At 44.6% G+C, this 17,421-nt stretch overlaps 1 protein-coding gene across 1 annotated transcript; it reads left to right on the top strand.

Moving 5' to 3' along the window:
• Positions 1 to 7,523: 7,523 nt before the first annotated feature.
• LOC132891113 (ferritin, middle subunit-like) lies at positions 7,524 to 10,636 on the top strand. The gene is made up of 4 exons (XM_060928576.1): positions 7,524 to 7,775; positions 7,896 to 8,042; positions 10,043 to 10,168; positions 10,268 to 10,636. Exons 1-4 carry the CDS (start codon positions 7,671 to 7,673, stop codon positions 10,421 to 10,423), a joined length of 534 nt encoding a protein of 177 aa, XP_060784559.1. The 5' UTR covers positions 7,524 to 7,670; the 3' UTR covers positions 10,424 to 10,636.
• The last annotated feature ends 6,785 nt before the right edge of the window (positions 10,637 to 17,421 follow it).

The raw sequence follows: 17,421 nt of genomic DNA, 5'->3' as shown, positions 1-17,421 counted from the left end.
TGACCACATGCTCACCAGTGGGTCCACAAGGCTGTAACCTAAAGTCTGAAGTCCTTCATCTTCCAGTGGTGGAAGTGGCTGGAGCTGACAGCGTGCTTCTAGTCCACAGACCCTGGATGACAGCAGATATCAAGGAAAGCATGGCTTCTCTTCCCAATGTGAGAGAGGTAGGAGGAAAGAGATTTGGTAACAAACTGTTGATGTTTTGCAGAGAATTCCGACCAACAACCCATGAACTTCGCCGCCTACTCAAGACCAAGATGAGTATAGATTGGAGCAAGGTTTCCAGAGAGTGGCCAGAAGCCGACCAGCGGATGGCAATAGTGAGTATAGAAATACCCTCACTGCTTTGTGTTCGTCTGATCGAAGCTTTTCCCTTGAACATAGACATGACTAAGATCAGTATGTGTAAGCAAGAAGATGGTGAAGTGGTGTCAGCGTTTCTCGCTCGTCTCACCGCCGTGCACGAGAAACACAGTGGCCTGACCAGACCCGTGACCCTGGCTGGAGTGGAAGGCACTCCTGAGGTCTGGGAAGTGCACCTGCAGAACAGTTTCCTGAACAGTATGAATCCAGCAGTGGCCAAGTCAGTAAAGCAGCTCTCTGTCTCCTGTGGGAAACTGCCAGCCTCACCAAGATTGAGCAGTACGCTGTGAATGCAGAAAGGCTGCTGAAAGAGAAGAAGACAAAGTCAACACAAAGAGACCAAGACCTACACGCCGCCACTCTCACTTTTCTCCAGACTGCTCAGCCTGGACAAAGAGGAAGAGGTCGAGGTAGGGGCCAAGGCAGAATGACCTGGGGTGACCCGTCCTGGATAAAAGGCACAACGTGCTACAACTGCAATCAGAAGGGACACATTGCTTGAGATTGTCTCCACAGTAGCAGCCAGAGGCCCCGTGAGGAGTACAGAAAAGCAGACTGATGGGCGGACTCTGGGAACAGGCCCCGCACAGAGAACAGGGGAGGTAACACACACACCCCCGATGATATACATACACATAGACAGGAACAGTCACATAATGTTAAACACATTAGTAGCAGAACCTGCATGCAACAGCAAGACTACACAGAAACGCCCGATACACCAGTCCAAATAGATACACCTGAAGTTGCATTAAGTTTGTTAAAATACACAACTACTCCCTTCTCTAAACTCCCTTGTATGCCCCTCACTGTATGTGGGCATGTGTTGATTTTTTTTTTAGTAGATTCTGGAGCGGGACACTCAGTCATACAACATGGGGTACTTCCAGTAGACCCACCGCTCAGCACAAATTCTATTCAGACGATGGGCATCTCAGGATGACCTGTAACTGAAACTTTCTCAGTCAACCTCCCGTCTTAAAGCGAGGGAGGAATAGTTACGTCCCACTCGTTCCTCATCTCACATACATGTCCAGTAAATTTGTTAGCACACGATTTAATGTGCAAATTAGGAGTAAATCTCACGTCCACTCCAGATGGACTAACTATTGAAGTAAGTGAAATGTGAGGTTTACGGTATGGTCTTGGAAGCCCCCTGTATGTGTATGTCTGGTGGCTCTGCTCAGATCAACTCGCACAATCTCCCAAACACCTTGTACAGCTCGCACACTTGAACACCTCATCAGTTGACACAGATTATATGAAAGAGGAAGATTTGCATTGCACAGCACATGTTCACCAAGGGCAAGATGTAGAGTTTGAAAAGACTTGGTTTGCAGACCCCCATGCACGTGAAAGATTGACCCTCAAAACTACATATTGGTCTAAACATTATTGCGCTGTGCAGGTCCATTTTACTCATTGTCCGAACAGCTGCATCAATGTTCATTGCAGTGTTCTCAAACATGTAATGCATGGCCTCGTGTCAGAGGACTCTGAGGTCGGCTGCTGCCAGCATGATTTCTTTGACATTGTTAATTCCATACCCCATGTCTCATTAGCAAAGCCATGAGCCGGCCATTGGAAAGATGTGGGGAAATGGGTCAAGAAGTGCGCAGCCAATGGCAATGAATGGTCCCAAACAGAGGAACCTAGTGTGTTGTTTTGCCAAAAGCTTGGGGTCTACAAACAAAGTCATGCTATGTGTGTGCATGTTAAGCGCAGCGTAATATTAGCCACTGTTGACCAGGGTCCTGGGGACCCCGGCCATAGTGGCCTGTTTGTCTCTGTTTCCACAGGCATAACTCCAGCAGAGGTGCACCCCGAATTGGCAGGCGTTCCAAATTCCGTTTGGACGAAGGGTAAACATGATTTAGGCCTAATAAAGAATGCTGAACCAGTGGTGATCACCCCCAAATCAGATTTCAGGCCTAGACAGACCCAGTACCCACTCAAACCAGAAGCAATCGCAGGTATGAGACCAGTCTTTGATTCATTGCTGAAGGCAGGTGTAATTGTCCCTTGCCAGGACTCTCCAGTGCGCACTCCTATTTTCCCAGTTAAGAAGGCAAGAAAACCGTCCCAGCCCGATGAGTGGAGGTTTGTCCAAGATCTGCAAGCAGTCAATGCTGTGGTTGTTCCATGCACACATGACGTCCCTAAAGAGCGCTCTGCAGACCACACCCACGCTGGGATTGCCTGACCCCAATAAACCATTTGTTCAAACTGTAAATGAAAAGAAGGGTTGCATGACCTCTGTTCTTTTGCAGAAGCACAGGGATAGAGTAAGACCTGTAGCCTACTTCTCCAGCAAGCTGGATCCAGTGGCGGCTGGACTTCCTGTTTGCCTGTATGCAGTTGCTGCAGCTGAAAAGGTGGTAACTGCTTCCAGAAATATTGTGGGGTATTCTAACCTCACTCTTTTGGTCCCACATGCTGTCTCCCTGCTTCTGTTGGAGAAAAAGATGTCACATTTGTCAGCAGAAAGATGGTTAAAGTATAACACTGTCATACTTGATATGCCTAACATCATTGTGAAACGTTGTTCTGTTCTGAATCCTGCCTCTCTTCTCCCGACAGAGGACGATGGAGAGCCACATGACTGTGTTGCTCTCACTAATGATTTTTGTTCCCCCAGGGCAGACTTAAAGAGCGACCCTTTGAGAAATCCAGACATGGTCCTCTATGTGGATGGTTCAGCCTCCAGAGACCCAGAGACGACAAAGAACAAAGTAGGTTTTGCCGTAGTCTCAGATCATGAGGTCCTCAAGGCTTCGTGTCTGCTCTCAAACCTGTCGGCGCAGGCCGCAGAGCTCTGTGCCCTTATCGAGGCATGCAAATTGGCTGCAGGGCAATCTGTCAATATTTTTACGGACAGCAGGTACACATTTGGCATTGTGCACAATTTTGGCACCATTTGGAAACACAAATTCTCACTAGCACAGGATCTCCCATTGCACATCATAAACTGGTCTCTGAGTTGTTGGATGCTATTCTACTCCCTAGAGCCATTGCTGTGTGCAAGTGTGGTACCCACACTAACAATACTGATCTTGTGTCTCAAGGAAATGCCAGGGCGGACGCGGCAGTTAAGTGTGCAGCCTCAGCTTCCAGTTCACCCTCTAACCTTGCTTTTCCTCAGGTTTCTACCCCCTGTTTACAGCTAGCGGACCTTCAGAGCACTGCCACCCAGGACGAGAGACAAGTCTGGAAATGGGCCGGCTGCATCTTTGCAAACTCGTTCTGGGTTTGTCTCTCATGCCGTCCCTGTCTACCAAAACACATGTTCCCTTTCTATGCAAAATTGGCCCATGGGCTCACCCATGTGTCAAAAGGGGGGATGGTAGCAGAAGTAACAAAGAGATGGTTCATAAAGGGGTTTTCAAATTACACTGTGAAATTTTGCAGGCAATGCTTGATATGTGCACAACATAATGCAGGTCAAGGTATCAAACTAACTCAAGCAGCACACCTAATACCAGACAAACTGTTTGAACATCTCCAAATGGACTTCATTGAACTGACACTTAGTGAGGGAAAATGGGTCCCTTAAAAATAAACTAAGCAAAGCTTGTGCAGAAACAGGGCTAGGATGGACAAAGGTCCTCCCTGTAGTACTCACACAAATGAGGATGCAAACTAGGCCTAAATATGGGTTAAGCCCATTTGAAATTCTGTTTGGACGAGTACCCAACATGGGGATAGGGCCAGACCAAGGAACACTGCTGGACACCACATTGTGTGATGATGCAATGTTGAATTACTGTGCAACGTTGTCCTCTGCTTTGAAATCTATCCACAAACAGGTAAAAGAAGCACTTCCCAAGCCCGCTGAGGGATCTACAACCAGGGGATTGTATAGTGGTGAAGGACTTCTGACGAACCAAGTGGAACAAGCCACGGTGGAATGGCCCATTCCAGGTCCTGCTCACGACCCCAATGGCAGTGAAGGTTACAGGCAGAGTGACGTGGATCCACACTAGCCACTGCAGGAGGGTTCCTGAACCAGCTGAGCAGGAGGAAAAGGAAGGCCTAAGTGACCCGGACGCTGGTAAAGCATGTGAGGAAGAAAGGCATCACTGCATGGAACAGTGCGAGTATCACATCAATCACGCACGCACCCTCAATAGGGAAGAGCATTTCAGTGTCTAGCCGATAGATAAGTCTTAGGGTTTCGAGTTTCCTCCAAGTCCTGGTGAGGTGGGACGAGGGCTGATAGGGTGTGCCCGCCCTCTGAGCACCAACAAATGTCAAGAAGGACAAGGGTTAACTCGGTAACATCACTGAGGCACTGAATGAGATGCGCAAGGTTGCTGAACAATTACGAGCAGATGAACATGGAGGAGTCAAAGACAGCTGGTGGCGTTGGTTTCGTGGATGGAAGACTCTGATTCCATCCACCACACCGGTCCTGGGCTTAGTGATTGTGATGCTATGTTTGCTCCCTGTTTTCTGTCGATGTTGTATGTCTGTGTTTCAGAGGCAGCTGACAAATATTGGTTACCAGATGGTGAAAATAGACCCAGACGACTTGCCTGACTGGCTTCCAAACCCACACAAAGACTATAACCCACCGTTTGATGACATCAGCACAGCTGACATGAAATTAGCCCTAGCTTAAAACACTCTCATTTGTGGTTGCTTTTCTGTTCTATTGTTTCCTGATCTATGTATATAGCTTGCTAGCATTAACTTAAGACATCTATGTCTTACAAAACAGCCTTAGCATTATCCCTGTACACTCAATGACGTGTTAAGTCGAATCTCTCCCACAGAACTCTTACCACTGAAATTGTGTACATTTCTTTCCTTTAGCAATTATTATCCTGTAGGATAAAAAGGGGGAAATGTGAAGGAAATTTAGTGAATGAACATTCCTGTTCTCTGTGTTTCTGTGTGTTGAGCTCAAGTGGCCTAGTGTATATATCATAATTATAGAGAAAAGTTTCAAATTTAGAATGAAATGCTACTGATTTGACATTTTGATCTAGGTTTGAGTTACTTACAACTGCAAAATCATGAAAATACCTCACAAAAGTAATTTTATGCAGATAAAACTTATTAAATATTTAAATCGACTGCAGGCTAAGTTTAACTAATCAAATGTAGTTTAGTGTACATGTGAGTCTTCGTAATACACAATAGAACAGTTAGTGAATCTAATAGGCTGTAGGCCTACGTATATGCTTTTGCATGAAACTGTTAATGCTGTGGTTTAATGCTTCTTGAATTTAAATATTGTACATGTTGATATTAGCAGATATGTACTGTGATTTTTAACTTCTGTGAAGAAAATTTAGTGAATGAACTTTCCTATTCTGTGTTTCTGTGTGTTGAGCTCAAGTGGCCTAGTGTACTGAGAAGAGTTGTTTTTCCACATGCTGTAATCGCCTTTCTGTGGCCTTGGCTGGTGGTAAGCAGGGTGTCTGAGTTCCTGCACATCCCAGAGCATGCCAGGTGTACGCTTTAACAAAGCTTCATAGAAAATCTCGAGCCAATCATGTGAAGACGCGAGCAGTAAGCGAATGCCTTTAGAGTATAATAGATAACAGACACTAAAACACAACTCAGAGTGCGCAAACTCAGCATCACTGAAGTTTTGTCTTCTTTTCTTCTTCTTCTTCTTTTTCCTTTCCTATTTTATATCTCTGTTTTATATTATAAATTATTAATTATTTTATATTATAAATAAATTTAATATTATTTATGATTAGATCACAACCATTCAGACAGTGAACCACCAAAGAAAAAGCATACTGCCAACTTGTGTAATTTTTCAGCAATATAATAGTTATGAGCTATGAAATAATGTACGTTGTGTTTTTGTTTTAACTAATTTTCAAAAATGCTATCCTGTTTCAGTAATATTTACTGAAAATAAACTTATCAAACATGGTCATGATGTTTGATAAGTTTTAGTAGCCCTCCACTAGTCAGAGGAGTGGAGCCAGTCAGATGAAATACCCCTCAGTGGTCATGAGATTTCTTGAAAGTGTGAAAAATGATGTTCTTGTAATTTGAAAGTTTGCATGCATTTTATTCTAAAAGTTTTCTCAAATTTTTAAATATGTGCTATGAATTCTGTGGAAAGGTCTTGGCTTCGGCACCCTTGACCCCCCAGCGGGGCGTTGCCCCTGCACCCCAGTGGGGGCGTAGCCTGCCCCCACACCCCCTGGCTTGACATTCTTTTTTTTTAGATATCCCCAGTGGCATGCCTGGTTTACTGTTTGATCGTCATTTGTCATCTTGTAAACTAATGTGCATGCTTTCATTTTGCTAGGACGTCCTGATAAAACAAAATATTTACAGGGACAATGCTGTAGATTGGGCTCCTACGTTTAATTAGAGAGATAAGATAATCGAGATCATCCACTGAAACACAAAGACAGAGCTCACAAGCACGAAACTGCTTCCCTGGCCGTGCAGTTACAGTGAGCTGTGATCACTTCTCAGTCGTGTTTCACCAGTCCCCAGGCACCCCAAAGGGATCAATAAAGTTCTATCTAATCTAATCTAATCTAATCTAATCGAATCGAATCGAATCTAATCTGTACAATTTTATATCCACTGTACGCGACTGAATACGACCTATTGATGCTGGAGAGTGGAATCAGCACCCTCAAACCAGAGCTTGATAGTCCTCGTTGTGGGTTTCACACAGCACAGGAACAAAACTGCTGCATCACACTTCACTCAGGGACAAAACTTTTCCTGACTATTTTACTGTCGGCTGAGGGAATTTCTCCTCGCCACCGTCGCCTCAGACCTGCTCATAAGGGATAAATCAATTTATTAGGGATAAAATTAAAGTTAAGTCTTTTAAACTTTAACTTTTGCTCCCATGTTGATCATGTAACTCCTTTTGGACCACCATATAAATAAGTGCTTGCACTTTATTGTATTATAGTTTATTATGTTATTATATCATGTTTATACAATTTTAACAATCAATCGATCGATCAATCAATATTTTTTCGTGAAGCTGCTTTGCGACAATTTCTGTTGGTCAAAGTGCGAAACAAATAAACTGACGACTTTGTCAGTACCAGTCTGTATTAGCCAATCTGGCTTTACCCCGCCTACTGCGTGGTTAAATTCTCCTATGTGATTGGCTGATTGTCTCTGCGTCACGTTGCCACAGTGAGAATAAATGAGAAGGCGGTCGGTTCCCCGCACAGATCTGGAAGGAGGTTCTTGCTTTAACAGTGATTGAACGGAACGGCTTCCTGCTCGCATTCTGTTTATTATTCGGCGTTTAACAGAAGGTTTGTTATTTTTTTTTTTGCGTTTTAAAACCAGCCGAAATGGAGACTTCTCAGATCCGTCAGAACTACCACCGCGACTGCGAGGCCGCCGTTAACAAGATGGTGAACCTGGAGCTTTACTCCTCCTACACCTACACCTCCATGGTGAGGAGCTCAGAGTGTGTGTGAGTGCGGTGGGGTTGGAGGTGGAGAGCTGGCGGAGAGGGTGTGGGATGTGTTTCTGTGCTTTACGGCTCGGTTGTTTACATTATTATTTTACCTCAGGCCTGCTACTTTACTCGCGATGACGTCGCGCTCGAGGGTTTCGCGCGTTTCTTCAGAGAGAACGCGCACGAGGAGCGCGAGCACGCGGAGAAGTTTGTGTCCTTCCAGAACAAGAGAGGCGGCCGCGTTTTCCTCCAGGACGTCAAGGTGAGAGCGCAGCGCTTTATTTCTCATCCCTGTATCTGACTCTCAGGAGGAGGCGCTCCGCCAGCAGCAGTGCGGGGCTTTCGGGTGCGTTTCGGGGTTAAAGGTCACATGTGTGTGAATGTGACTTGTAGCCCCGTTAGAGCGTGGGGATGTTCAGTGTCGCGCTGTTTGGGGCAGTGAATGTGCTGAAGTGGTGACTCCATGATTAAATGCCCCCGGTGTCGGATATGAAGCTGTGAAGTTTACTGGAGGAGGAAAACAACTTGAGCTCAGGTTTTAGAGAAAAATCTCATGGTCTTTAGCGCGGATGTGTGTGAGAGCTTTAATGCGGTGAGATTATAGATTGGCTGATGGGAGAACAAACTGCTTAGTCAGCACTGTTTTCCTCCCTCATGAGGGATTTTATTTTAAATTGACCCTTAAGGTTTTAGCTTTCTCAGGTAGAGAAGCTGATGACCTGAGAGGGTTGAAATGATGAGCCTTAATTTTATGGTTCTGTCAGGGGTAAACGGTGTCTGAATGGGAAGACTGTGGTTTCAGTGCAAGTGGCCACAGTGCAAGTGGCCACACCCAGGGATCCCCGTTCTTAGCATCACTTTAAAACTCTTTGAGAATATGTAGGTGATCTCTTAATTGTTTAAAATGTGTGGCTGTTTAAGCTTCTATAGTGATCTAAGCTACAGAACAGTGGTCCTCAAATGAAGATGGCTTTTAAAAATTGCTGGTTCCTGCTGTGAGGATTTAGAATGACCTGAGCTCTGATCCTAAATCAGACCTGAAGGTGTTTGTAATGTGTGCTATTGACCCTTCCCACTCACATGACCTTCGTAAACGCGACCACCATTTTGGACATGAAGAAATAACGGTTTATGGCACAGACCCTTTCGGTTCTCACTCATCTAGCTGCTACAATGACTGCTTAGACTGCAGCAATAATACCTAACACACTTAAGTATCCGTCATAAAGACGTGAAACTCGAGTGACGTGTGTTCATTGATGAGCTAACAGAATCTAAAAGTAGACATACCATCACACTGCCCTGGCGCTGTGTACAGTTTACCTTCTATGGTTTGTACACTCACTATTTTCCACTACTTTCTCCAACCCAGTGTTCAAACTATGCTGATATTTTTGGGGGTCCCCTTTTTTTCCCTTGGGGGGGGCTTGCACTTGTCTCAGAGTGCGGATCTCCAAACGCATGAGAAGCCTATCTTCCGCACACATCATGCGGACTCCACACAAGCATCGCATCTGAAGTCATAACTCCTCAGGGGAAATCGTGTCCACATTGGCATGTTCAAAAAACAACCTCGCGTCGTCAATGATGCCACACACAAGGAAAAAGTCAGGCTGCTCAACACATCTGATCCACAGCAGCACCAAAGCATCACTGGAAATCATGTCAACAACCAATCTTCCATTTCAACACGTGTCAACAAACAAATGGCACCACAAACATGAACACATTGGTCAGGCTACTGATTCCAAACCCACAGCAGACGAATAATTAAATGCATCTTACCTTAAAGCAGAATCGACCACAAAGGAAGTCTGTTGGCACACTTCCTTTCTACTAGTTTGTGTCCCCAACCTGGCAGCAGCAGTCGTTGTCATGTCGGTTTATTTTATCTTTGATGTAAACACAACACTTCGGATATGCAAATGCTTCCCGTTACACACGATTATGTCAAACATCATTTTGCCAATATTTTAGAGACCATCCATCTTCTCCGTCGGTCAGCATCTGTCGGGATCCGATAAAATGATAAATCTTGCCTTGTGTGTTGGTTACTACATCCAGGTGCACAATACAATGGCATGATGGAAGTCTTGCTGAAAGTAAAAACTTTCTTTGATGGCTATATTCCTTTCGATGCTTTGCCATCGTTCCTCGTTTGTTGGCTGTGGTAGACTACTGGTAGTTCATGTCCAAAATGGTGGCCGCGTTTGTCGTGACATCATGTGGGAAGGGTCTATAATCAGGTGTGTGCCCTTTCAGAAACCAGAGCGTGATGAGTGGGGCAGTGGACTGGAGGCCATGCAGTGTGCTCTGCAGCTGGAGAAGACTGTGAACCAGGCTCTGCTGGACCTGCACAAGCTCGCTACTGATAATGGAGATCCTCATGTGAGTGCTGAGAGAATGTTAAACTGATCATGATTCCTGTTGGCTGTTGAGGGTGAGACTGCTCTACTTATTGCATCCGTTTTCTTCATTGTCCATCAGCTCTGTGACTTCCTGGAGTCTCACTACCTGAATGAGCAGGTGGAGACCATAAAAAAACTGGGTGACCACATCACCAACCTCACAAAGATGGATGCCGCCAACAACCGTATGGCTGAGTACCTGTTTGATAAACACACCCTGGGAGGAAGGAGTTAAAACTGCCTCTGCACTGATCAGCAGACCCTCCATCATTAACCCTATGAGTTGAAACGAGAGTATCTTCCTGTCTGTAATCTCTCATTCTCATGTGGAGGATTAAACACTGACCATTTAAATGAATAAATACTGAGATGGGCACAGACCTGTGTTGTGGCGGTATGGAAGTCCTTTTATTTGTTGGTGTTGTAAATAATCAGATTACTGGCCTATGCCTCTAGGAATAAATGTGTAAAGGAAATACCTGCAGGTAAGCTGTAACTGCATAATTCTAACTTTGTTTTTCTTTCCATGGTTGGGGTTTTAAAGGGCGTATCATGGGTAAATTCAGGAGCAAGATCAATGTAATTCTCCTATTTTATATTAAACTTTGGTCAAATATGTAACATTCTGCAGTGAGGGGTTTCTTTTTTTTTTTTTTAAACCTTGTGCAATACCAGAGAAACTTGGTTGAAATCAAGCCATTTGCCTCTGAAAACTTGGGATTTGGATTTCACGGCAAACATTTCACAAAAATCAGTTATCTGTGGGACTCCTCCCTCTGAATCCTACATCAGTGCTGGTTTGAGAAAACGACCTGGTGGTTTTCTGCAAATTTCAATGTTATGTAATTACTAAAATGGTGAACAGATGTATTGTAGGGTGTAGCAACACAAATCTTGATGGGATTAGTACCCCATAGTTTTCCAAAAGACCAGACAGAAATGTGAGCGCTTGGTCTACACAGGCTGTGCACTTGTACTGTGCAAAGCTCGTGCTTCTGCAGATAACCTCATGACTCAGGCTCCAGACTCCCTTGGGATTTTTCCAGATGTGTGTGGGGTCTCTTCTCCTCCCCCCCCCCCCCCCCCGTGCTGTAGACAGATGGCCTTGTACAAAATTACCCTTATGGTTGAGTGTAAAGGGACATGCTTTCATATGTTTAAAAAAAAAAAGCTACTTGAAATTGGTCCAGAATATGTCCTTTAATAGCAGTATTCCACGCTGAAGAGGGTTTAACAATGTAGTGCACTGAGCCATAACCTCCACTGGGTGGAGCCAATTCCCAAAAGTAGCTTAATTGTCCTGAACATGCAGTGTAACTTGGTCAGATGATGGCTGTGTATAGATAAGAATTGGACAACCCCTCCAGGAGAGCAGTGACTGACTTTCAGAATTACTATGCTGTAGCTTCATATAAATTATGAAGCAACTTTTGGATATTTTGCTCTCAATATACAACAGTGGACAGATTTTAGACTCCATTATTGAACATGATGCAGTTTCAAGTAAGGATTTTCTTTGCATGTTCAAGCTGAACTTTCGCCCTGATGCATGGTAAATGTACCTTTTAGTCAAATTTTGTTCATGTTTTAGGTTTGTGTTAACATTGTACATGGTTTAGTGTGTTACATCTGTTAGTGTGGTGAAGCAGCTTTTAGCTACTATGGCTATACAGTACAACTATGGAACCAACTCCTAGAGGACATTAAAATGCTCCTGCTGTTGGCAGATTCGAATCTAGATTAAAGACCAAGCTGTCAGTTATGAAGGGTCCAGATTGTGTTAACTGTTGAGAAGAGAAAATAGTGCACTTAAGAAAAAATCCAACATGGGAAAGATAAGAGAAACACAAACCAAATGAGGGAAGTGTGTTGACCATAAGTCAGGGAATGGTAAATAACTCCCCTGCAAATGTCCATTTCTACTGTTAGAGCAATAATAAAATGGACACCAACTGGAACTGTTACAAACTCACCTGGAAGAGGGCCTGAGTGTATTTTGCCCCCACATATAGTGAGGAGGATGGGGTTAGGTAAAAAAAAAATCTTGGCCTCTCCAAAACCCCCATCAGATGTTGGCACCTTCATGCCAACAGATTATTTGGAAGGTTCCAGAAAAGTATTTTCTGTCAGTTAACCACGGACATGAGCGCCTGAAGTTTGTGAAACGCTACTGCAGCTTTGACTGGACCAGTGTTCACTGGTCTGATGGAACGATAATGGGGCTTTTTGGCAACAAACACTCAGGGTGGGTTTGATGTAAAAAGAAGGGTGGCTATAATGAGTAGAACCTGATCCCAACTGTGAAATCTTAATAGTGGCACATATTTTCATTGAAAATACTTTGAGGGATTTGTTTTTCTCTGAATATATGTTTCAGGTGGCACGGTGGTGTAGTGGTAAGCACTGGCGCCTCACAGCAAGAAGGTCCTGGGTTCAAGCCCAGTGGCTGGCAAGGGCCTTTCTGTGCAGAGTTTGCGTGTTCTCCCTGTGTTTGCGTGGGTTTCCTCCGGTTTCCCCCACAGTCCAAAGACATGCAGGTTAGGTTAACTGGTGACTAAATTGACCGTAGGTGGGAGTGTGTGCGTGTGTGGATGGTTGTCTCTGTGTCAGCCCTGTGATAACCTGGTGACTTGTTCAGGGTGTACCCTGCCTCTCACCCATAGTCAGCTGGGATAGGCTCCAGCTTGCCTGTGGCCCTGTAGAACAGGATAAGTGGCTACAGAGGATGGATGGGCATTTATTTCGATAAATGAGAAGTGAGATGAAGCGACTTCACCAAACGGTGGATTTTTATTTTTATTTTTTTTTTAAACCTTTTGGCTAATCTTTACAAGGGGTTCCAGTAATTGTGGAGGTCTCTCTACATGGGTTGTGCCTGTTGCATCTCTGGTGTTCGAACAGTGCAATTATTGTGTTCCAGGACAGAGTTGGTGTATGTCAACATTAGTGTTTGTGGTGGTTTGGGCAGCAAACACACTCCAGTCTGTGTGCTGGAATAGGTGGGTTGCATCCAATGTCACATCCACCTTATTAGATATGCAAGACATGAAGTGTTGGTCAGTTAAGCTCACTGTTCACAAAGCGTTACTATCACTGGGGCGCCTTGCTAGTCATTAAAATGCCCTACACTTGTGGTGTTTTGCTCTCCTCAAATCAAATAAATTGTGAAAGTGATAAAAGTTTCTTCCTGGTTCCCCCTGAAGTGATAAAGGGTGAAAGAGCAAAGGATTTTACCAAAAGATGAGAAAGGTGGCTCTTGAACCTTTTGCTGCAGTGGAAGGGGGTGGAGTCAAACAGCACAAGTCTGCAGCAATCACTTTGGGAAAGGTTTGTAAATTCCCCTGATTTATTTTGTTTGGATTCACAAATCACTTTTCTCTCTATTTTCCATTATCCCGTGATGTTTTGAAGTTCAGGAGATGCTTCAGTCCTCAGATGTGTTTTTGTTTACCAGGCATGCTATTTGGTTGCAGATCCGCGAAAATTCGCGGATTTGAATAAATTTTTTTAGTTTTTGTGAAATGCCAAAATACTCAAAAATCGGGAGAGGCGTTGACTTGCGGTAAACATGCAAAAGTAATATTTGCTATTTTGCATCCGATCCCGTGTTTTATGGACTGACCTCGACTCCGATTACGCGTGTGTAACGAGGTTCGTGATTGGAAGAAAACGTGTCAAGCGTTAGTAATGTAGACAATCGGCAATGCGAATATATTGTAGCTCGTTCTTGCTTGTTTACAACGTGGTAACCGCATTTCAAAGTTAGGAAGTGAATATTTTGAACAATGGCAAAAATTATTGATCTAAAAGAAGAAAACCGAGCAAGGGAAGTTGATAGTGGGTGCAGAGTGAAATGGAATTGGGAATGGTGTTCAAAACTGTTAAAAGTCGTTTATAACGTTAAAGAAATGGACACCACTGTGGGTGAATATTACCAGAAAGTTGACATTGCTGGAAAATGCAGGTGCGTCTTGTGTGATGCAGAGACTAACTGTGCTGATCGTGTTTGCGTTGCCCTGGTCGACCATATCAAAACAAAAGGACATGCACGGAAACTGTATGAAAAGCAGTCAAATCATCAACGGCCGAGTAATTTTTTCACTCATCGCTGGGAAGATGCACAAAAACAAGATTTGACGTCTGGCATTAGCCCTGTTTACTTACAGGCCTCGGAAAAGCCTGCAGCTACACAGTCTAAGCGTCTGACCCCATTTGTGGACAGGAAAGCACATATTGAGGTAAGAAACCACTTTTTGCTGAAGTTTTTGGCACTTTCCTCTTAACTATGGGCGGTGCGGTAGTGTAGTGGTTAGCACAGTTGCCTCCCAGCAAGAAGGTTCCAGGTTCAAACCCAGCAGCTGGCGAGGGCCTTTCTGTGTGGTGTTTGCATGTTCTCTCCGTGTGGGTTTCCTCTGGGTGCTCTGGTTTCCCCCACAATCCAAAGACATGCAGTTAGGTTGACGTGGGGCGGCCTTGGGCTGAGGTGCCAGGCCTAGACATTAAGCATTTACCACTGGTGGCCCATTGGGCCAGTGGAATTGAAAAGTTACTGGCCCAAAATGTGGTGGCCCGAATGCGCACGGTACTCGCATTCGGGCCACCACATTTCATACAGTTTATAATGCACTATGATCATTGATTCCCCCATAAATAATAACCGCCCCTAAAATTAAAAAGAGCCTTCTCAAGATTATCACAACTTATATTTTGATTTTGTACCTGAAAACAATACTGACAAAAGACAGTAACTCAGTCCAAATTACCAGCAATGGACTCAAAAACAGTCAAATCAAATTGAAATAAATATATAAAATGTTTTTGCTTCTGAAAATGTGCACTGCACTGAAATAGCAATAAAGTCAATTTAAGGTTTATAGTTTAGTGCAATAGCTTTCCTCTTCCACACTCATCTAAAATGCGTGCACATCCTGCTGCCATGGTGTCACTAAGTGTGTCTTGATGGTCATCTGAGACTTTGGTAAACTCAGCCCTTCTCTCCTCGATCTGGCGCTCGACCTCCTCCAGCTCTTGTTCTAGTTCCTCCTCAGTCGGCTGAGACTGCCAGCCTTCCCAGACGGTGAAACCAGGACGTCTAGAACGCTGACCAGAATTCCACCACCTGGTAACAGCAGAGTGGGCATCAAACTGGCCAAGACTAGGGCCTTCCAGGGTTAAATACAGGAGGCGATTCAGTTGGACTGTGGTCAGAGATGAACGCTAATCAGTCTTCACTCGTTTCATGCATGAAAATCCCCTCTCACAGTCTGCAGTACTCACTGCCATCACTAGGTATGGCCCTGTCACACTATAGCGTTTTGTTCGACGTTTGGTTGCGTTTTTAAAAATTTGAGAAACGCCGGGGAACGTCGACGTTCTTCAAATTAAGTTTCTAGGTCAACGATGTCTTGTAACGCTTGGGTAACGCTCAGTCAACGTTCCCTCAGTGTCAGGCAACGTTTGTGGTCCAAAATAGCAGCAAAACCTAGCGTTCTCATAGCGTCCACAGCGCTTTGATAGCGTTATCATAGCGTTTGGGTAGCGTCTGCCTTGCGTCCAGGTAATGTTCTGGACGTTACACAGACGCTGGAAAAATTCAGAACGCTGACAGACGTTAGAAAGATGTTGAAAGAACGTTACATGAGCGTTAAGAACGCTCGGCGAACGCTGACGAACGCTGAAAAACGTTGGCGACACGCTGGACAGACGTTCGATGGACGTTACACAGGCGTTAGGCAAGCGTTACCCAAGCGCTAGGCACGCGCTGGACACTCGACCCTGATGGGCCGGCGTCCGCCTAGCGTCCAGGGAACGTCCTGACTTTCGAGTAACGTTCGAGTAACGCCCGCAAACTTTCGTGTAACGTTCCTCTAACGTGTAAGTAGCGTTTTGATAGAACGTCCTGAATTTTTGTGCACACCCAAAACTATTTTTCACCCTCAGCGTTCGCCGACGTTCCCCAACGTTTGCCGACGCTCGTCTAACTTTCTTGTAACTTTTTTCTAACGTTCTCGACGTTCCTCTGCGTTTCGCAACACGTTACTCGAACGCTGGTGAGAACGTCGTAGTGTGACAGGGCACTATATTTCTGCAAGTATACCCAGACCTGCAAACTTCTTCTGATCAGCTAAAAATGAAAATAAAGACAAGTCTATCAATGTTTGTATTGAGGTTTTTCACCTGACGTCACCGGGTCATGTGACGCCCCGGTGTCTGCCATTTTGAAGGTCAAGCTAGCTAATGTCAACAACATAGTAGCTAGTATGTTACTGTAGCAATGTTTACATTCAGTCATTTGGATGACTGTTAAAACCTTTCAGTCTCAAGTTTTTCCTTTACTGTATTTACTAGTTTACTGAGCTAGCGCGCTCGGGCAGGCTGGGAGCTAGCTTCTAGCCTGCCTGAGCGCGCTAGCTCCCAGCCTGCCCGAGCGCGCTAGCTCCCAGCTTGCCCGAGCGCGCTAGCTCAGTAAACTAGTAAATACAGTAAAGGAAAAACTTGAGACTGAAAGGTTTTAACAGTCATCCAAATGACTGAACGTAAACATTGCTATAGTAACATACTAGCTACTGTTGTTGACATTAGCTAGTGCTAACAGCTAGCTGCTAGTACACTGCTACAACTACACCGACCCTAATAATACAGTTCTTGGTCATTGCCTGGTAACAGCAAATTTATAACGGGCCATGTCTCAACAGACTAAGAAGTTATTTCAATGACATTTAATAACATTTTGTTTATCCTGAGGACCGAAAGTAAATGAAAATGTGAACAAACCTTAGCTGTAATAAGATGGCGACCACCGGCTCCAGGGACGACCCACTGATGTAGGCATGTTACCCAGCCTGACACAAAATATTTGTAGGCATCCAAACTCTTATACGCTTTCAGATTAATACCTGTGTATGGCGATGGGTTTTTAACGACATAGGTGTACAGGTCATGTGGGCCGAAGTCAGGTAAAGACGAGGGCTTCGTGGACTTCCGTACGTCAGTGAACAATCCTGGTGGAAGCAGGTAAACGTCGTTCTCTAAGCCTGCTAACCTCAATTTTTACAAATCCCTCTCCCTCTGCTCGCCCTGTAAATGCCCTACGTCGCTGGATAGTGAAGGTGTTTTCTGCATCTCGCTCCTTTTTCTTTCATGTTTTTCGTTTGTTGCCTTCCTCACATTCAAACTGATTCGAGCCGTGACGTCCAAACTGGCAGCCTAACGATGCATCACATGACTTGGTCA

Source organism: Neoarius graeffei, chromosome 9, assembly GCF_027579695.1.
Source record: "Neoarius graeffei isolate fNeoGra1 chromosome 9, fNeoGra1.pri, whole genome shotgun sequence".
NCBI lineage: Eukaryota > Metazoa > Chordata > Actinopteri > Siluriformes > Ariidae > Neoarius > Neoarius graeffei.
Note: the sequence above shows the minus strand (reverse complement) of the source record. Positions and strands in the feature narration are given on the sequence as shown.